Source organism: Mastomys coucha, unplaced genomic scaffold (genome assembly GCF_008632895.1).
Source record: "Mastomys coucha isolate ucsf_1 unplaced genomic scaffold, UCSF_Mcou_1 pScaffold6, whole genome shotgun sequence".
Taxonomy (NCBI): domain Eukaryota; kingdom Metazoa; phylum Chordata; class Mammalia; order Rodentia; family Muridae; genus Mastomys; species Mastomys coucha.
In genome coordinates this window covers 13,707,863-13,730,138 of record NW_022196912.1, presented here as the reverse complement: position 1 = coordinate 13,730,138, position 22,276 = coordinate 13,707,863, and the positions used below count along the sequence as shown (strand labels likewise).

At 40.3% G+C, this 22,276-nt stretch overlaps 1 protein-coding gene and 1 long non-coding RNA gene across 4 annotated transcripts in view; one reads left to right on the top strand and one right to left on the bottom strand.

The window, feature by feature from the left end:
- The window catches only part of Map4k3 (mitogen-activated protein kinase kinase kinase kinase 3), a 158,067-nt gene that overhangs the window by 75,901 nt on the left and 59,890 nt on the right, over positions 1-22,276 (bottom strand). For 2 of the 3 annotated variants that reach the window (XM_031356106.1, XM_031356107.1), the window contains exons 3-6: positions 10,980-11,070; positions 2,561-2,625; positions 1,128-1,183; positions 441-488 (exon numbers count right to left, since the gene is read on the bottom strand). In XM_031356106.1, coding sequence (XP_031211966.1) covers positions 441-488; positions 1,128-1,183; positions 2,561-2,625; positions 10,980-11,070 — 260 coding nt within the window. Of the gene's footprint in view, positions 1-440; positions 489-1,127; positions 1,184-2,560; positions 2,626-10,979; positions 11,071-16,409; positions 16,456-22,276 lie in introns of all 3 variants that reach the window. The other variant, XM_031356108.1, reaches the window with a different exon arrangement.
- On the top strand, positions 10,887-17,134 carry LOC116079939. Its single transcript, XR_004114227.1, has 3 exons — positions 10,887-11,106; positions 13,833-13,918; positions 17,099-17,134. It is a non-coding gene; the product is annotated as an uncharacterized LOC116079939 (long non-coding RNA).

The following is a 22,276-nucleotide window of genomic DNA, read 5'->3' as shown; positions in this document are numbered from 1 at the left end:
AACAAAAACCTAATCCAGCCAGGTGTGGTAGTGCTTATGAATTATAATTCCAGCTCTCAGGAGACAGGGACAAAGGGAGCAGGAAGGAATTCAAGTATGTTCTCAGCTACATAGTGAGTCTGAGGATAGCCTGACCTATGATACCATGTCTCAAAACACCTCCAAACCAAAAACAAATGAGCAACTCCAAACTAACCTACTGAAACCCCACACTTTAGAAAGGTAGACTTTATTGTGTGTGATCCTGACTCAACAGCGCTACTCTAAAAATGTAGTGAAACTTATCAGAGATCACTCATGTTTATTATTATATTTCAGGTAGCACACTCATCAAGTAGAATAATCAAAAGAAGTCTGCTCAGTGATTAATCTAGACAATTTATAAGTGATAAACAGGTTATTTAAAAGAGAAAAACAGGCCAAAAGTATAATGTATATACCTTTATATCTCTGTGCATTTTTCCTTTACTGTGAAGGTAATACAATCCCTAGAGTTTCAAAATAAAAATAGAAAAGTAAGCAAGATTTATCACACAGCACATTGAATAGTAGGCACTATTTATTTACTCTATAGAAAATCAAGTAGTAAGTATCAGCTCATTCTAATTAAGTATTACAGAGTCAAGAGAGTCAAGAGAAAGAGAAAGAAAGCTGAGGCAGAACCACTGATAGTTCTAAATAACATTTAGTAAACTCTGTAAATAATTTGAATTTTTACAGTGTATATCTCACTAAAATCAGAATTAATTTCAATTCTTCTAAGTCTACTGAGCTATCAAGCCCTTCTTTGTCATTAAGTGGAACATACAGACCCATAGTGCTTGACTTCTAGGTTATTCTGTAATCTTTACACTTTGTAGTATTTAATTGTAAATACAGTTTGTATTTGTAACAATTCTTAAATGCACTAAAGACCAGATATAAGTTAGTACAGAGCACTTGTTCAGCATGTGTGAGGCCATGGGTTCAATCCTAGCCCCACAAAAACAAAATACACCTAAGTAAAATAATGAAGCCGTATTTAAGTCTTCAAACTAGATTTGTCAAAGTAGATTAACTCTTACAGTAATCTTAGCAGTACAGTAAATAAGCATTTAGTAAAGAACAGTAGTTTAAATCTGACTTGCCTGTAGTGTCTCTCTGCTAACATATGCAATCTGCAGTTCTGAAAGGGGCCCAGTTACTATAAGAGAAGAAAAAAATTACTGTTAACAGGATTAAGCAACAGATGTTTTCTAGTAAGTGACCAAGTCTATAAATCCCATTAAGAATAGACTCAACATACCTAAACAATTCAACTCAACTCAATGCCACAAAGGCAGAGATTTTATTCTGATTCTTTTTAAATGTGACATGCTCACTGTTGTATCTCCAGTGTTTAGAACAGTGCCTGTCATGTTTATAAACAACTGAACAACTAAAATGATTATATTTTTATTTTATACCTTGCTGATCTGATATTCATACTTAAAAAGTTTGGTCTCTAATCTGTAAGTTGATTTTATACAGGCATTTTATATAATACACGATCTTCAACTTAGAGTGGGTCATGTTCTGGATAAATCCATTTTACGTTGACAATATTTTAGGTCAAAAATAAACTTCATATGTTAACATATGACATCACAGCTAAGCAGCCCTAGACACCATGAAGTACCAGTTACTTTTCTCAGGGTCTTGTCGCTCAGTGGGATTTGCAGTATAAGCAAGAGTGCATACACTCTCACTATACATGGATATAAACCAGCAGCCTGGCAAAAGTTCACATTCAAAATCTAGCATATGGTATGCTAAGTCAAAAGCCTGTAAGTTAAACCAATGTAGGTTTACATGTACTACACATACATATGAGCAAAGACTAACTCAGCACACACATGATCTGAAACCTGCCCCTTCGCGATCATAGACATTTTCCTACAGCAATAAACACGCCTTAATTTTTTTCACAATAGTTGTAATGCAAATTGCACTGATAGATCACCTCTCGTCCTGGCTTAGGCTTGGCTCCAACTCTTTAATGGGGAGAGAGAAACCCAGCAAGAGTGACGGGTGTTAAACATACTGCGCCCCTGAGAAGAGCTGGAAGGTGATGCATCTTCAACAGAGGCCACTGCTATTCATCTCCCACATACAAAATGCCCGCGGGAGGAAAGCTACAAATCCTCCACTCAGACAAAGTTCAATTGGGAGTGCCAGCTGCCTGCAGCCTCCCTAGTCAGTTTCTGCTTGGTGCTGGTTAAGTCTCCAGCTAGATGTGCTGTCTCTGCTCCCTCACCAGGCTATCCAAGGCATTCCCGTTGGATGCTGTAAAGTCATGATTTGGTGTTGTGTAATCTACTTGAAGCTTCTATTTATCTGCTACTTGCTACCTGTTCTTTTACTTTTGTTTGCTATACACTTAATGATTTCACTCACTAAAACCCAAGTATGGCTGTCATAGATCAGTCTCTGGACGTATAGAAAGAACTATACAAAAAGTTATTTCCTGTGTGTGCATTTACTATTTGTTTCAGTACATGTTCCTTTATAGTTCATGTATATAAAGCAACTCTGGTCTCACCATGATATATGTCTTGTAAAGAGCCACCTCCACAAAATTCCATGCAAATCCAAAGTTTATCTCGCCTGTGAAAAGACAAGTCATGCATTATGTCTTCATGATTAAAATGCTTCTTGATAATATCTAATGTGCTATGACACTGAAAAGCTACACAAATGCTGCATGCTATCCTCTTAAAAAGCAACTAATCCCCGAGTAAATGATTCATTTCACTGCTGTAATCCAACCCTAGGTTCACTACTTAAGACACACCATTTATGGAATATAAAGCTGTCATTAGGCATATTCAAATGAAACCTCCCTTTAGTTAAAACCTTCCTGCTCTACAGTTCATCCATTTACCCGGATTTAGCACAGAAAATGCCAATCCATCCCAAACACATTACTCTGATAGCACTCTTTTTGTTTGTTGTTTTGAGACAGGGTTTCTCTGTGTAGCCTTGGCTGTCCTGGAACTCACTTTGTAGACCAGCTTGGCCTTGAACTCACAGAGATCTGCCTGCCTCTGCCTCCCAACTGTTGAGATTAAAGGTGTGTTCCATCACTGCCCAGATTGACAGCACTCTTAAGCAACAAACAAATGTAGATGTTACCCTCCAATGAATATTCCAGAACATTTCCAGAGTCTATAAAACTGTTGCTCATACAGTATTTCTCACTCACAGCCTAAGATGGTATAATCATGCAATGACAGAAGAAATAATTAGCAAAGATTTATACATCTTTTCCTTTGTTTATTCCTTTATTCAATCATCTATTACTTTTTCCTCACACCAGGAAAAAGATTGACTGTAAGGTTGACTGGGGCAGAGATGGGATAGGGAGTCTCTGGATTTGGAAAACTCTGTTCCATGAGTGAACGAATGTATGACTGAACGAAATGACAAGTCAATTTGATCAGAGGCCAGCAAAATATGACCCCTAGCCCAAATCTAGTCCATTGCCTGGTATACAGTTCTGAAACAATAAATGATTAAATGGTTGGGGGAGATCAAGAGAACATATTTGACACGTGACAATGGTGGGACATTTAATGTCATAAAATTCATCAGAATCTACTTATATGTTCACTTACATACTGTTGAAGCTGTCCTCATACCAAAACAGCAGATTTGAGTAGCTGTGACAGAGGTCATGTCACTCACAAAGCTTCCAATTTTATTACATGGGTCTTGACAGACATATATCACATATTTTCCCCCATGTAGAAACTAAAGCGCTTAAAATTACAGTAGGGGCTGCTAGGGAAGTCGCGAGAACCCAGAGATGAGGGGAAGGGGAGAATGGTGAGAGGATGGGCAGGACCTAAGCAAGCTATATGCATATATCATAGAATATCACCCCTGTCTTAGGGCTATTGTCTCTGTGATGAAACACCACACCCAAAGCAACTTGGAGAGGAAAGCATTTATTTGGTTTACCCATTCACATCACTGTTCATCATTAAAGGAAGTCAGGACAGGAGTTCAAACAGGGCAGGGACCTGGAAGTAGGAGCTGATGTAGAGGCCATGGGCCCTCCCATCCCACATTAATCACTAATTAACAAAGTACCCTACAGGCTTGCCTATAGCCTAAACTTATAGAGGTTATTTCCTCAATTGAGATTCCCTATTCTCAAATTATTCTAGCTTCTGTCAAACCGACATAAAACTAGCCAGTACAATAGGGGAACAATAATTTATACAAATAATACACATTTATAATTTTTAGTTATAATTTTATAACTAAATAATAGTTATACAAATAATAATATACATTTATAATTCTCAGTAATAAAGTTACAGGCATCTGATTTATAAAGAAAAGTTTTGCTGAATTTGGATTATGTACTATGAGACCCCTTGGATGAAAATGCCTTGGCAAATCAAGAAAGTCTTTGTAAGGAGACAACATTTAAATTGGATCTTGAAATTTTAGTAGGAATTCACCAGGGAGAGACAAAGATGGGCCTGTGCGAAAGAATGGAAACTGGAAGGAAAACACCACACTTGAGAGACCGGCTAATAGAACACATACTACCTGAAGAGACAATGACCACAGATGAAGCTAGAATAGGCTGGGGTCACAATGTAAAGCAGTTCTTGAGTATGGACTCCTCAGTACAGTTACCTTCACTTGAATAATTTTTAGTTTATCAACATCTCTCTTAAAATGTTAAAACCAAGCACTATTCTGATGTTAATGAACAGTGCATTAAAAAGCAAAGCTGTTGGTGTTAACAGGGGGTCAAATATGGTGGTGTATGGGATAGCAGACCCTGCCACTAGACAGAACTGGAAAGGTTGTAGCAAAAGTTCAGAACCCCCATAAAACTTGTAATTGAGAACGGCAAGAGTTCAAACAAACTCCTAGTCGGGTTTCTGTCCTGGAGCATGTGACCATAACACCCCACAAGGAGGACCATGATAATCGGTCATGTAGGGACAACATCTGAAGTCCTTCCCCATGCAAATAGGGGTGTCCCTGTCCCTAACTTCTCAGGCTGAGCCAATGGGAAGATCTACTAGATCCAACCCCACCCCAAAAATGTTTCTAAGGTTCCTGTCCACGGAGAATAAAATGATGAGTTATTTCACCAAAGATCATCTGAGGGTGCTATCTTATTGAACTGTAACACTCCAGGAAAGAGTTTTCTCTCCAGAGGCATTAGTTGAACATCTGGCCAGCTGCCACTAACTCTGGGGGGGTAGGGAGGCAGTAACACTTTGGTTGTACTGGCCATGCCCAAGCCCCTCGAGACCTTTCGTTCCCCAGGCCAGGCTAAGAGAAGGCCTGCTAAGTACCAGTAAACACACCAGCAGGGGTGGTTGGGTTAGGTAGACCTAAACATTGTGTACAGTAGACCATATGGCATACAGCAACCACATGAGCTACCAGGGTGGAAAGGACAGCTAAGCTGATAGTGTGGAGTAGCAATGTACCATGTTCTAAGGTAAGGCCGAAGAGAGTAATGCCCCCAAAAAATCAGAAACCACTTAAGACTGACAGTTTACCAGTGTGCTTTATGAATGAAATGGGTGTACTAGCACCATGGCTAATGTATATATTTCTTCTGTTGTTTCTGATATGGTACATATCAACAAATATAACCCACAGAAATATCAACTGCTGCCCAATAGCCAAGTTTTAAGAACTGTCAGAATAGTTGGCTATAGTCTTATTCAAAATGCAGAAAGTGAGGCTAGGGAATTGGCTCAATGGTTAAAAGTACTTGTTCTTAATTGAGAACCTAGGTTCAATTCCCAGTAGCCATGTATCCGGTCATAACTGGCTATAATTCCAGTCCCAGGGGATCCACATTCATACACACACACATACACACACACACGCACGCACAGGCAAAACACTCAAGTATATTAAATAATAAAATAAATTTTAAAAATAAAAATAAACGGGGGTACTTCTGACTAGAAGTCACTATGCTAACATGTTTAAATTCTCCATGGAACCCAACAACTATCTGCTTCACTGAAACGCCATATTCCATTTTTTTTACTAATGCATGCATATTGAACAAGTACTCGGAGGCCAGAGGGCAAATGTGGGTGTAAGCCTTGGGGATAAGGCCCACATCTTTTGAGACAGGGTCTCTCATTGACCTTTAGCTTCCAATTAGACTAGAAAGTCCCAGCGATTCTCCTATCTCTGCATCCCTATCACTGAGATTATAACTTAGCTAGCAGGCCTGGTAGTTTTATGTCTGTCTCAAGGGCTGGAGTCTGGTCATTGTGCTTGCAAGCCAACTGAGCTATTCTGCCATTTCTGGACTTCCAGATATATTCTGATTATCAGTTCTTGTTGGATCAATATCTAGCAAAGATTTCTCTATCTGCAGGCTGATCTTCATTGTAGTATAATTTACCTTACAGCCATTTAAATCACCTTAAATTATTCTAAGAACTCAATGTAAACTTTAAAATGTAAAGTTGTCACCTGTTCTTTTTTAAGAAACTTGGCTTTGCTTTCCACAAAGGCCACTTGTAAGTGCTGGCTGGTGACATGGTTAATAATTTATTCATGACGTTTGCTGGGGACAGGCTGACATTTGATTTGATTGTATTTTTTAGAAGTCATCTTTCTCCCTTTTGCAAATTAATCATTGATTATCTCTAATCTTCAATGTCCTCTCTACTTGTGAAAGGACATCTACTGACAGTGGATGACAATCACATCTGCTAAATGCTCAGTGTGAGCTAGAGCTTACATAAATCTAAAAGCTTAGATTCATTTAAGGTGTCTAGCTGCCTTGTAATTACCTATTCACCTGTCGTATGCTTCAGCTCCATTTCAACAATGCTTCTCCTGCCCTTTCCAGTGTGAAACAGCTCTCTGTAGTACAGAGAATGAGCAGGGACCAGTTTCCTGGTGTCTTTCGGATACACTGCCACTGTCTTCCACTTAAAAGACTCCAATCTCTGTTTCGTCTTACTTAAATACAGTGTTAATTTATTCTATGCACTGACTTTCTAGTTTATACAGGCAAAGAAATAATATGGAGCATATGTGTAGATACTACTTAAAGATGCAAAAAATGCTTAACATTTATAACATTCCATTTATAAATTCCTCATTATAAAAATAAATAAAGCTTGAATAGTCAGAATGTCTTAGAAAAATGACTCCATCTGTTCACAAATGTCTCCATTGTGATGATAAATCTGCAGTGCACCAGGTTCACTGAGCCATCTGTCCAATAGGCTGGGGCTGAGCCAATGGGCCCATTTTACCCAGGTCAACAAATTTTATGGGTCTTTGTGGCTAGGTATCGAAATTAAAATAAAAGTAACCACAAGATCAATATTAAATGAACCAGCATTAATATCCTGCCTCAATAAATGTTTAGAAGCCTTCTCTTATTTTGTAAAATTACCTTACTCAAAACTAAAAAAATAATATAAAAGTAAATGTGTGTGTGTGTGTCACTATTTTAATCTTCTAGGTTGATATTTATTAGAATTTATAGAGACAATGTTCTAATAACTATTACATTGATCTGAAAGTCTTATTCTTAAAACATACTTTTTCATCTTCCCACACACCACAGATTTAAAAACAATAAACTGTATGGTTTATACATTGTTCACAAACACAGGAAACCAAAAGGTATGGTAAGAACCACCCAGATTCAGTCCTGCCTGCACACTTAGGCACACACGGGCACACTCAGCTGCTTCTCCCTGGGAGAGTCCTCTTTCCAGCAATCACTTCACTGCACCACTGCACTCACAAAGTGACTCAGCTTTATCTGAAGTCATCAGTGTGAAAACTACGCAGGTCAACAAGCACTAGATATTTTCATATGGGCTAAATCACTGGGAGTCAAATTTGAAATCCTCTGGTTCATTTTAAAATAGATGTTCAAGACCATAAGGGCAGGTGTCCCACACAGTGTGTTCTCCTTAGGGAATAGAAAGCCATCGATTTACTTTAGCAACCCTCAGTACAGACTGAAGTTCTCCAAAGTCCCAATGCCCTTGCAATCTGAACACACCAGCAGAAAACTGATGAGACCCAAACGAAGGGTAAGGCATGCCAAGGCAGCAGTCTGACGCTCAGGGCCTGATCTCACTGATATCATGTGGCTGTGTTCACACTGGGGACAGGTGAGGGAAGGATCTACACAAAGAACTCTACTGCCTTCTCCACTCTTCTGTATCTAGTAAGTTTCAAAATCAAAGGTGTGCTTCAAAGGTTACTGTAGACTAACAGGGACAACTTTGGTCTTTTTCTGTCTAAAAAAATTAGAAGGACCCGGGAGTTAAATTATCCTTAGCTCTAATGGGGTTAAAGGATAAGTCTTTGGTGATTTTTTTTTCTTTTAAGAGAAACACAAATATTGACAAAATATGCATCAAATATGCAGCATGCTATTAGTTAATTCTAAGTCATCAGGGGAAAGCTTAGCCTGTGTGGCCCTTATTGGACTTCACACCAATGCTGCTGCATCCTGTTGAGAACATCAAGTACCCAGTGCTATGGGCACTCAGTCAGGATCTCTTCATGAAGTGAGTGTAGACAGCCAGCTATAAAGTGGGCTTCTGGACCTTAACTATTCACTATGCATCTACTCAGAAAATTTGTGGGCTGATCCTGATCCCTCAGGGCAAGTCTGTTAAATCACACCTCCCTTCTTCATCTTTTTGTCTAATACTGTTATAATACACGGTAATAGCAACACCAGAAGAACCTGTGACAGTATTCTGGTGGGTGCACCAAGCCCAAATCCCTTGACCTTTATAAAATGAGCTGACTCCACTTGGATTTCTGGAGCTGGGAAGTACTGTGGGCCAAAGAGGCATTAGTGAGGGAATGGGCAGAGCCAGGCTTACATCCTGCCAGTAACAAGCAACTGAACCTCAAGAAGAAAGGAGTTCTATTACATCTTGTTTTCTCATCTGTGAAAGAGCAGGCTGGATGACAAGATCTCTCTGTCCTTTCCAGTCTGAACACAATACAAACCTAATTCTTAGGATTCCACGCCCCTCTTTGGTCCAAGTCTGTATTTAATCAGGAATAAAGCCTGTAGAAGAGAGCTAGAGAAAGGAAGGAAGGAGGGAAGGAGGGGCTGTTGTTCTTTTACCCTCTGTCTGCTTTCAAGTTGTCGTCATTAGCAATGCCAACAGCGGGACAGTCTAAAGCAGCATTCTCAGGTTACATTCCCACTAAAGAAACACAGTTTTATTTTTTAAAATGACCCTAACTTTGTTTTATTTTGGTTTGGAGTCGGGCAGAATTCACTATAATCTTTACATTTGGATAGGAATAAAACAGAAGCAAACTTGGTGGCAAAGCTTTCCAAGCATCTTGTTTGTAAGTTGGACATAACATAGACTATTGGCTCACTGCTCACAGTGTTGAAATGATCCCTGAGGCTCTGATACGGTCTGAGGACAGTGCTGGTGGCGGCACTAACATTCGGTGAGCGTCAGCACTTTCCATTCCATATGTTCTTACATCTAGTCCTCATGGGTACCCATCCCGCAGTTGTTGTCACCTCCATGTTACAGAGGAGGAAATGGGGACACTAAGTGACTAAATAATCTGCCATAACTCACTTGCTAACTACCGACAGAAGCCAGGATTCTGACCATTCCACTCAACCCCTAACTTCTGTATCACATATGTGGTTATTCTACCACACGAAGGGTACCGAGCAAGTAGGTTTGGCTCCGTATGTTGTATAGTGTTTGACAAACATGATCAGATAGATTGCATGCCCCAGGGAAGCACAACAGCTCTCCTTACAAGACCAGCCTGCCCCAGGAAGCAGCAGGCAAAAAAATGCATTTTGGAGTGGTGATTTTTACTGTATCTGGAATCAACCATTAGTACCATAACTTACTGATCTTAGGAGACTGTTTCTCAAGCCCTGCTGGGCCTACTCCCCACCATATGGACAAGTGCTGAGGCAGACTTCTTGGGGGCTACTAAACCATTCCTTGTTAAAAGCAACATCATACTGACAGCTAAGAATGCATGCAGGACTGTGCACTGACCCACCCCTGTTCCTTTCCCATCTCCATCTTACTGGGTAGTCGGCTTCCCACAGCTAGAATGAGGAGAAAGGCTGGTCTGCTTTGTTACACAAACTTGCAGGCTCCTCTAATCTCTTCTTCTCAGCAGTGTTCTTTTTTTTTCTTTTCTTTCTTTCTTTTTTTTGGTTTTTCGAGGCAGGGTTTCTCTGTATAGCCCTGGCTGTCCTGGAACTCACTTTGTAGACCAGACTGGCCTCGAACTCAGAAATCCACCTTCCTCTGCCTCCCAAATGCTGGGATTAAAGGCGTGCACCACCACCGCCCGTGCTCAGCAGTGTTCTGTGTGGCCACGTGAGAATAGAGACAGGCGTCCTGGCCTCCCCAGTGACATGGGAAAACATTCTCTACTCTTCCTGGTAGAAGGACTTTACCAAGTGATGAGGTCATGGTGTCACACTCACTGCATATGCAGAAGTGAGAGGAGCCAGGTAAGACTGGGGAAACCTTCCACTGCACGGAGCCTGGCCTGGTCCTGCCAAAATAGTACAAGAGCTAAGACCATAGCCAGAGGCTCACTTTGGGACCTGGAAAAGCACGTCGTGGAAATAATTATAGTTCCTGGTCTTTTGAACAAAATGAAGCAAAGGAAAGAGGCCAGAAGCATAAAACATTAAAAACAAAACATTAAAAAAAAAATTCTCAGGGAAGAGATGCTCCTGACTATTATTCTAGCCTAAAAGAGGCATCCGCTGGTGTATTTCCAAGTCACATGCTGGTGAAACTGTTACAGAATTACCATAATAGGTCATAAGCAAAAATTCCATTTGTGTGAAAAGATTCTATCTTCTAAGCAAGAATCACGAATCACGGCACTGGAGTCAATTTTATTCTGTTAGGTGATGGAACCACTACTGTTTTTCAAAAGGGAAATGAACAGTGTACCTGAGATAGCTTCCAAAATAAGCAACAATGTTTGGGTGTTTGCAGTCTTTCATCATTATGATCTCTTGCTGGACAACGGCAAAGTCTTCTCCTAGGACACAAAGCAAGCACATCGGACGATCAATAGGTAAATGCTCATTCCCTTTAAAACACATGGAGGTAATATACTTACAATCAACTAGGACAGTCAATAGGTAAATGCTCACTCCCTTTAAAACATGTAAAGGTGATATACTTATGAGTAACTAGGACACAAAGCAAGCACGTTGGACGGTCAATAGGCAAATACTCATTCACTTTAAAACAGGTGAAGGTAATATACTTACGATTAACCAGGACACAGCTAATGAACTTTAGAGCCAACACAACCAATGCCTTTATGGCATTACTTTTAACAACCATTCAGCCTGGCTTGAGGAGCACTGTACCTTGGTTAAAAAGTACGGATGGGACTTGTGGGCCCCGATTCTGTTCTCACAAAGCACCTGGACAAACTACTTAGCTCTGTGCTAATTTCCTGCTCAGTAAAATAACCTCACAGGGAGGTTACATCTTCAAAATGGCTGGCAGGGTAATTTCCATACAAATATTTCCTGCTAGTACTAGCACACCTTTGGGCATTGTTACTAGGAAATACATATCACAAAAAACGATCTTCACTAGGAAATACCCATTGCTTCCCTCCGTTACTAAACAACATTTGGCTGGTTGTGGTGGCACATGCCTGTAGACAGGCTGGAAAGGAAGAGGCAGGAAAATCATTAAATATCGCTGAATAGAAATTCAGCATAAAGACGTGATCCTTTTTAAAGTTAGGGAAAGACCATTGGCCCAGCACAATGTGTGGAAAGACCAGTGTGTGAGCTCTGCAGTGCTGGAAGGCCCACACTAAGAAGCGTGAGTTAAGGTAACTCCATACACAAGCATCTCCACTTAGGCCTTTCCCGACAAGTGGCAGGCTAGGAAAGGCGTTCCATCTTTACCTGGCCAGACTATCAGCCAGTCATCTGCCCTAACCCCTACTTGGCCAAATTCTTCAAAACAAAACCTGGCAACCTTAGAGTGCCATCACATGGTGGGATGTTCAAAGAGTACTTTTCAGAGAGAAACTGAAGTGCAGGGAGTGGGGTGTGAACCAGAGACACTCTAGAAAGAAAACAAAGGGGAATGCTCACAATGAAGCCAAAGCAACTCAATTTTTAGTATTATAACCACAGACAGCTCAATAAAATGGATATTAATGACTGTTCATATCCAAAGCATTAAGTTGTCAGAGTAAGAAGTCCTGACATTTCTGGCTGTGGTGTCTTCCTATTGTAAATGTAGCTGAAACCTGAAGTAGCCTAGTGAGGAACCATGCCAAACCCCGACTCACCCGACTCCACCGTAAGTCCTAATTACAATGGAAGACATTGTAGTGGGGAAGGGAGGGTTCTCAGGGCCTTAATCACTTTAACCCGTGTGTGCAAAACCACAAGTCCCTGGAAGGAGGAGAGGGGAGTCTCAAAAGTCCACATGACTCAGGCTCAGTAAGTGTTCCCTCACACTCTATGGTATCCCAAGAGGAAATTCAAGTGTGAAATAATAGTCATCATAAGACTGGAACCAAGTTCCATGGACATGTGAAATACTTTGCAGGGTCTGTCCACTGCTTTTTCACCTGTCCTAGAATATTACTGACTGCAGTCGAATGGAAGAGCTGTATATGGTCAAGGTTGGTCTAGTCAGCAGAGCATGTGACTTTTAGTGGCTAGGCTCTCTTTCTGGGGTGGGCCTAAGAGTCATTAGTGGTCATTACAGAAGCATGTTCATCTGTGCAGGGGTGGCACTTAATGGAATAACTGAGGGACGAGAGCTTTGCCTCTTTTGGTAAGATGTACATACACCTGTGCAAGACTAGGTCCCCTGTATCCTGGAGCCACCTTAGCAAGTCCTTCTCTTAACAATAACAAACTTCTAGTGCAGTGATCTCCACATACATCAGATCTATGCTTCCATCTTCACTAGGACACAGTCCTCTAGGACAGGATCAGGCCTAACTCATTCCCATATCCTCAGCATCTGACACATGAGTGCACGTGTTTCCTCCAGTGGCCATCAGTTGAGAACACCAGCACCAAGGTTAGTTTTAAGCAACAACTGCCATGCCTTCTTACACTGAGCCATTTACTCTTCCTTTTCTATCAGTGGCTTTAAGCTGAGCCATTTACTCTTCCTTTTCTACCAGTGGCTTTAAGCTTTCAGCAATTGTTTCCTACGAAATGCTACTCATCCAACTATATATTTTCTCTCCTCCAAGTCAACCTCCAAGTCAATTATGAGGAACAAGTTAACTCAAACTTTTCAAAATCCAAAGAAAGCTTCCACACACTCAATTTCTAGAGGTAAGTGAATGCGTAAATTTAGGGAGGACGAAAGAAAATACAGCTTAATACATTAGTGACCCAAAAGAGCTGATAGCTGACTCAGATGACTTTCTTCAAAGTGTGTATAAAAGTCCAAAGCTACATAAACAAGGAAAAATTCCTTAATACACTTAACTGTGTACCAAAGAGTACCTAGTTAAATCAGATAGCCTTCTAAAATATGTTTTTCAATTCTGTACTAGTTTTGAATGAAATTTTTAGCTATTAATATGAATTCACATTTAAGAAGGTGCACCCCCGCCCAAAAAAAAGTCCTGAGATAAACAGGCAAGTTGACAAGTAGAGTACATATGAATGAATCAAGAATTAGGGGGGAAAAAGTCATGTGAGGTTCTCAGAACACAGCATACATGAAGTAGTCAATAAATGTTAACTATAGTTAACAGATGAAAATTCAGTGATGGTCCCTGGGGGTCTCTGTCCCCAGAAACTGGTGAACGTTACGTGGCAAAGAGGCTTGCAGGTACAATCCAAGTGATGACCCTAAGATGGGCGAGCATCCTGACCATCCAGGTGAGTCACACTGGGGACAACATGACAACTGGAACAGGGTACCACACCACAGGCTCTGGAAGCGGAACAAGGGGTCAAGAGTTTGGGAATGCTGCTCCAGAAGCTGGAAAAGGCAAGAAAGCAGAGTCTCCCTTAGGAAACCAGGACTGACATACAAACCAATGGAGCAGCTAGGGAAAAAACAATTGCACACGCACATCTGATCAAAGGCCCTTTCCTAGGGATGCCAATGTTACACAGCAGAGAAATGACAGTCTCTACAGCACATGGTTCTGAGAGAGCTGGATGTCCACATGCCAAGAGTGAGACAGTACTCTGCATGCACTGAGATAAAAATGATGCAGAAAGGCTTAACTTAAATGCAAGACCAGAAACTACCAAGTTCGTATGAAAAACAAGCAAAAACATTTGGTAACATTGGTCTTAGCAAATGGTATCAGGAACAAGACCCAAAACACAGACAACAACAAACAGTGAGACTATGTCACATTCAACCTTTGTGTAAAAAAGAGACAGAAAAGGCATCCTAGCCTGTGGAGGCAAACATCAGCAGACCATTACCTGGTAAGAAGAAAACACCTGGCAGACAATCCAGCTGGTAAGAGGAAAAAACCTGTAGCCCACCAGCCTGATAAGGGGTTACTGTCTAAAATACAGGAAGCAAACAAACAAATAACTGCAATAAAAACTGGATCAAGAGTGAAGGGGTCATGCAATTTTCATAAGATGTACAAAGGTCAAATACCTTTTATAATCTAAAAATACATATAATTTTCACTTGTCATTTTTTTAATATTTGAGATGACAAATAATAAGCTGAGAATATCAAGAAATTGGACTCCTTGGGCATGGCTGGTAAGCATAGGAAACTGTACAGCTGCTATGGGTAAGGGCAGCCCACAGGAGAAAATTCCCTCAGACTCAGGTTATTGCCAACTGAAAGCCTTCACTCCACTGGCTGGGACTACACTAAGTGTAGGGTTAGGTGTTTGGTATGAAGTCTGTTTACTTGATCCCCATTTTAAGTGCTACAGTTGGATGAAAAGGTATCCCTGGCAGTTGGGAGCCAAGGAATACCATAAAGTCACATTGAACAACAAACCTCAATGAGATTTATTGGCTATCTGTGCTCCATTTAAACAGCAGAGACCTGGGCAGAACACAGGGTTTTTATAAGGTTCCTTTGGGGGGTGGGATGGAGCTTTCCTGGTTGGTCTGGGACTAGAAGGATTATGTGGTCTGATGTTGGGACAAACTTGGGGATTGGTGGGATTTTTTTCCTGGTGGGGAGACCTTGATACTCTCCTGTCTTGGGGCAGGGGATTGGGGGGACTGGGGGGACACAGTCATGTGCAAGTCATGATACTTTAAAAAGTTTACAGTTCACAAAGTATACAAGAGGAGTACCTGCCCACCACGGGGAATGCCCACCACTCCTCATCAGGGAGTATCTGGCCACTTAAGTTGGCGTGAATAGCCATCAATCTTGGCTGACCTCACCTTAATGTCAATTCTAGCTTGAGGGTTGATTCTTATTCTGAGTGGGCTAACCATGGAACCCTGTGTCCCCAACTGCATGGCGCACTACATCACAGAGAATGAACTCAGTTAAGCTACTGCTCCCCCATGTCCCCTAGAACATAACAAGTCAATCATTTGACTCATTCCTATAGAACCAATGGGGAATGTGACAGGGCAAGACAGTGCAGAGGCTCGTGCACAGAGAATTACCAAACTCTCTCCTAGGAACCTGAGGTCAAGATGCCCAGCTACCGTAGCCTCTGCTAAGCTGTCTATGCAGAGTTTCCTCCTGCTAATTATTTATCTTAGCCTCCACAAACTACTTGCTTCTGCGAAGCCCCCCTGAAGCTGCCAATCGAGATGCCAGCACGTGCTTTTTGGCTTTTTGCTGTGGACACTTAGGACCTTTCACCTGAGTAATGTCCCAGCCAACTGGAATAAGATTTTCAGTTGCTATAAATTGTGTCTGAGGTCATCTCTGGTAGGCTCCCTGTAACACTATGGAAAACAATTCTAAGGTTTCCCCATATTAGATCTCTATGATACAACAATAGTGCTTTTTAGTAAATACTCAAAAGAATGGGAAATATGATTTGTGCATATCTGCAACCTCCTCTTCATTGCAGTACTGTTCACAATAACTAAAGGTAGCAACTACCCTAATATCCACTGCCAAATAAATGGCTAGGGAGATGTGACACATACACAATGTTTTATATATATATATATATATATATATATATATATATATATATATATATATATACACACAGTGAACTATTATTCAGCCAAAATAAAAAGGAAGTCCTGGCGTGTGCCTTGTTAATGAAAATTCCTGAAAAGAAGCTATGACTGATTGTGAATAAAGAGGCCCTGGAAGGAGTCTGTGTGCAGAGACCGATGGACCAACTGGACATTCAATACTGTGAAGAGATTGTAGTTTTATAGGATTAGAGGATAATTACCTTACCTTGGCCCAGTTTTCTTAGACCTGTAGAATAGATAGCATCTTAGACCTATAAAAGAGTAGATAGGATCTTAGACCTATAGAATAGATAAGTGTCTTAGACCTATGGAGTTGTTCCCTGATCCTTTTGTACCCTCCTCTTTGGTGTACTCACCCATGCTAGACTAGTTTTAACTTGCCTTGATTTATGAATTTCTTTGTTTTGTAAAACTGCTTCCATGTTGGAAACTGGGGTAACCTCCATTTGTGTTCCTGAGCCATGGTCACTACAAATGACTCCAAAATAAACTATTTTTTATTCTTTTTAAGATGAGAACTTTTATGTCAAAAGTTTCAACATGAATGGAACTGAAGGGCTAATATGCTAAAGGCAAAGCCAGTGATACAAAGGAAAGTTCTACATAATTCTAACTTACATGAAGAATTTAACACAGCCAATCTAGTAGAAAACAGAATAGTCACTACCAAAGACTGTAGAGGGGTGGGGTAGAGAATGGATGTTCAGAGAGTACAACCTTCAATCATACAAGATCACAAACTCTGTTGTATAATATTCTTATAGCAACAAGATTATTTTATGCCTAAAGTTGTTAAGAGGCCAGGTATCAAGCTATATACTATACTAAGAAAGGGTTCTATGGACACAGAAGTTTAAAAGTGGACTGTAGAAAACAAAGTTTTTTTGTCCCCAGATTGTCGCATTAAAAATAAAGTGCTGCAGGAGAGATGGCTCTGGAATTCCCAGTAACCACATGGTGACTCACAACCATCTGAAATGGGATATGATGCCCTCTTCTGGTGTGTCTGAAGACAGTGACAAAGAACTCATATACATAAAATAAATAAGTAAACTCATATACATAAAATAAATAAGTAAATCTTTTAAAAAATAAAGAGCTAATAAGTAATGATCCACTGATCAAAGGTGGAAGAGGAACAAAGTGCAGATAAAACAGAACACCCTGAGTTACCCTGAGTAACTTCACAGGGAAATACCTCGTCTGTCCAGTACTGTCTGCCTGGAGTTTATAGCATGGTCTAATACAGTAGAGTGGCTAAGCAATGTGCATCCTTTGAATAGTATTATCATAAATGATGTCATGGCAACTCTATCCATAACAACAATAAATTCAAGGCAGTGCAGCACAAACAAGTGGTGACCAGGGATCTACTCAAGTACACAGGTGCCAGGTAAGTCCTTTCCCTAAAGACTTTTCCCTCTGTGATGAAACATAAAGATGGAGTGCCTCACAAACTGTAGAGACAGAACTAACACCAAAAGCTGACAGGGAAGAAAGGCTCAGAAAACACCACTGTGGAAAAATAAGTAGATGAGGTCTTCCCAGTATCCTGTCACTTTTAAGTACTGTACCGCAGTGTAATGCATGCTGCTCTCATGGGAACAAAAATTAAAAAAAGAAAAATCTAACCCCTCCCCCATGAACATCCCCACTCGTCACTGTCGGTACCTTTCACTGTGCTGGAAAGGCATAAACGTTCTCATTTTGGAGACCTTCCCCTATAGCTGATAGCTAATTAATCACATATCTGTCTGTACTTACATCCTTCTTCAGTAATTGGTGCTACAGATGACAAGTAGTTATACACAATTTTAAAGATTGACTTTAAGTCACTAAAGAAGGAAGACTGAGGAGGCCTGTAGCAGAAAGAATGCCCCTTATCAGAATCTGAGCATAAGGTCCAAGTGCACGTGTACTGAGTTCTATGCTGCTGTCAGCTTCAATGGAAGCAGTTATCTTGACCTATCTTTACATTTTGTTCAAACTGGGTCTCAAGAGTTGGCAGTGTTCTAGCCTAAGCAAATTTAAGAGCAAAGAAACAGACCTTTAATCTCACAAAATCGGGCTCACTGACGCACTCATTGCAAACGAGGGAAAGCAGAGGAACAGTGAACCATCTTAGCAAGTGCAGCACCAAACAGTTATTATAGGATAATACTGTTTGGACAAGAGGGGAGCTAAGGTGAAGTCCAAACAAAGCAGTGTTTTGACAGGCTTACAACAAAGCCATGCACTGGGCTGCAAACCAAAGGCAAGGCCCTCTCATGTGGCCTATGAAGTCGCAACACACATAGCTGTTGTGCTATCCAAGTCATAAAGCAACATGATACTTTTAAGGTTTATTTTATTTCAATCTGCATGTATTCTACGGTTTGTTCCTGATGTCTGCAGAGGCCAAATGTCTAGCCATTGTCCTTTGGAACTACAATTGTAGATGGTTATGAGCAACTAAGTGGGACATGGTAACTGAACCCCAGTCCTCTGTAAGAACTGCTGACCCCAGCGAATGTCCTAGCTGTAGAACTGGAGTTCTCGGATTCAAAATCCTAGCTCTACCTTAATTAGCCAAAGTACTTCAGTTTCTTTAATGATAAGAAATAGGGGTAACAACATAATGGTTAAATGAGTCAATGCATGTACCTCTCTTAGTCCAGTAGCTGGCACAAATTAAGTTTAAATAAATGTTAGGTATTACAGTAACAAATGCCATGGCTTACATGAACTCATCTCTGTCTGTCATGCTCATCTCTATACCTTCCTCATTAATTTGATTTATCTAGCAAGTATTTACTGAGTGCCTAGGAGACATTGGGAATCTTGTGAAAACCAAGTTCATCCTCCTAGAAATGATAGTCTAGTGAAACCTGTGGCACCACACTCTTCTTTTTGATACGAAAGGGTTTTAATGCTAAGAATATGGACTTATGGGGAAAAGATGATGTGCTCCTCAATGCCTGCTACAAGACAGTGAATGCTTTGGGGACAATACCACGTTCTGTTATTGAAATCTCCAATCCTAACCAGAAAGAGTCTGATATACAAAATGCAGTATTTGTAGCACTTTTTAAATTCTTGGCATCTTATAGTTGGCGTAATATATTCATATGTCTTCCTTTCATATTCTTCTGATCCACACATGTGTACAACAAAAACAGCTGTTATCAAACAAATAATGGCTAAGGGATGATCTTTGCAATTCAGCACTTTCAGCCCCTAACACTAGGAAACTTTTATGTAAAGCCAATGAAACTGTCACCAATTTACAGATGGTGTTACAGAAACAGTTCACTACATACAGGGAAAAATAAACGTCACGTAAACGTTCCAACTTCTTAGAAACTGACCATACAAACCCTAAAATACCACTCTACACTCCAGCCATGTGCTCAAGGTCAGACTACAGCCCCAGCTCAGTGCTTGGCTCAAAGCTGGCATTTTATCACTTACCACTCATAGAGAAAACACCTTTCTCTTTCTGAACACTATGTGTGTGTGGGGGTGGGGGGAGGCATTGGGGGTGGGAAGGGAGGGAGGGTATTAACATAGACTGCCCTAATGTGATTGGACAGAGAAAATGCTGCAACATTTCACCCTTTCTGTTTAATAATAGTAATAATAATAATAAAAGAGTTGGCGAGATGGCTCAGCTGGTAAGAGCACTGACTGCTTTTCCGAAGGTCCTGAGTTCGGATCCCGGCAACCACCCGTAACGACACCCTCTTCTGGTGCATCTGAAGATAGCTACAGTGAATTACGGTAGAGCAAGCGGGGCCAGAGTGAGCGGGGCCAGGGCGAGTGGGGCCAGAGCGAGCAGGGCAGGCAAAAGATCCTGAGTTCAATTCCCAGCAGCCACACACATGATGGCTCACGGACATTTGTACAGCTACAGTGTACTCATACACATAACGAATAAATAAAATAAATCTTAAAAAAAAAGAAAAGAAGGGAAAAGAAATCCTGAAAACACTAAGGTCAACCTTTCTGATCCCTAAGAAGACCGTCATCAGTCAGCTCCAAAACTGATGACAAGACAGAGTGCATCCTTGTAGCCAGGTGTGGTATGCAGGCCTTTAATGTCAGCATTCAAGTGCCACAAGCAGGCAGAGCTCTATGTGTTCCAGGCCAGCCTGCTCTATATAGTGAGACCCAGTCTCAGACAAGAAAACGAACACACCCTCCCTCAAACAAAACAACAAAAACAATAAACCCCACAATACCAAACAACCAAACAAAAACCCTAATGGCTTGTTAAGGGACTAGAAAAATGGCTCTGTATTAATTCTGAGCACTTGTTGCTCTTTTAGGGGGCCTAGGGACCCATGTGTTGCTACCAACCATTTGTAACTCCAATTTCAGGCAGTCCAAAGACATATATGTGGGTAAAGCACCCATACACATAAAATATTTTGAAAAAAGAAAAAGATAGCAGTTTAGAAATAGTAACATAGAAAAATAGTCATGATACTATCATATCCATAAAATATACATGTTTGGTTATCTGTGATGGGCAAGGCCAGGCCACTCCATGCCTCAGAACACAGTCAGAAATGGAGCCTGGCTGAGGACCAGTGACAGAGCTCTTGCTTAGCAATGAACAAGACCTTTGGCCTGATTCCCAGAACTGCAGTTAAAAGGAACACAGATGTACAGGGAAAATACCCGAAATCACCATCTTTTCTCATAGAACTTATTCCTGCTGCTGAGTGTGTTGTTGTTTTTCCCTACCCAGCCTGATCCTTCAGCAGAGATATTACTCACAGTACTGACCACCTTTGTGAGCCACTCGTGCAAGACCACTGTAGACATCTCAGAACTGTGCCCGTTACACGAATCATGCTAACAAAGTCAGCTGAGCTGTAGAAAGAATACCCATGTATTGTATGGATGCATAACCTGTCAATTAATAAACCTATAGCCTATAGGAAAGGGTAGAAAAGAAGGTGGAACATCTGGAGGGCAGAAAGAATTCCTGGAGAGAGCTGGGCAGGAAGAATCACTGGGACAGACGTAAAGACAGAGAATCATGGTACCCGAGCTGAGTACAGGTAACCAGCCATGTGGCAGAATGTGGATTAACATAAGCGGGTTATTTTAAATTATGACCTGGTCAGGGAACAAGCCTAGCTATATGGCCCAGGTATTTGTAAATATATTTTGAGTCTGAGTTGTTATCCAGGGAACTTGGGGCTGGGGGAAAACAGCACATTATGCTGATCTACAGTATGGTTGGCCTGTCTTTGATCTTTGACCAGCCCCTCACAATCTGCTTAGTTCACTGTAAACATAATTATGTGTGTATATGAGTATTTCCATGTAAATATCAAAAAAAGCTAGAGAAAATAAAAAAGCTGACAATGGATCAACAAATCAGAATGATGAATGGTTTTAATCTCTCTCTACCTCTGCTTTAGTTCTATTTGCCTACTTTCATTACAATGATCAAAATTAGTTTTGCAATTTAAGTCCAAAAAAGGATAGACTTATAGTTAAGCAAAAAAAAAAACCACTTGAGAAAAGGAAATATAAATTAAAGTCATGTGAACAAGATTAGAAGTCACAGTAAGATACTTTCAACTAACCTCACATGTAAACAATTTTGCCAAAGTATCTCAAGTTTTCACTTAGCTTCAGTTTCAAAATGGTTAACAACTATTAAAAAAAAAGAAAAAAGGAAATAACTAAATCAAAGTACAAATTCTTTTTTTTAACTTTTATTGCATTATGATGAGAAAAGTTACATTATTTCAATTTATCTGAATTTGTTAGCATTTAAAAACATATTTGAAGTAAATAGAATTAAATCACATTCTTGTTTTCCTTTTGTACGCCAACTCCTCCCAGAGGCCCCCTTCAATACCTACAATATCTTTTTTGTCATATTCCTTAAAATTTATAAAATATTATAACAATAAAAATAAGTACTAAAAACTTGTTTGATATAAAACATCAATTTAACAGTCTTATGTAGACGCTCGTCTACAGCAATAGTAAAAATACATTCTTCTCAATATAAATTTTAAATAACTCTAAACATATTAACTGTATATTTCAAAATAATACATCACTACT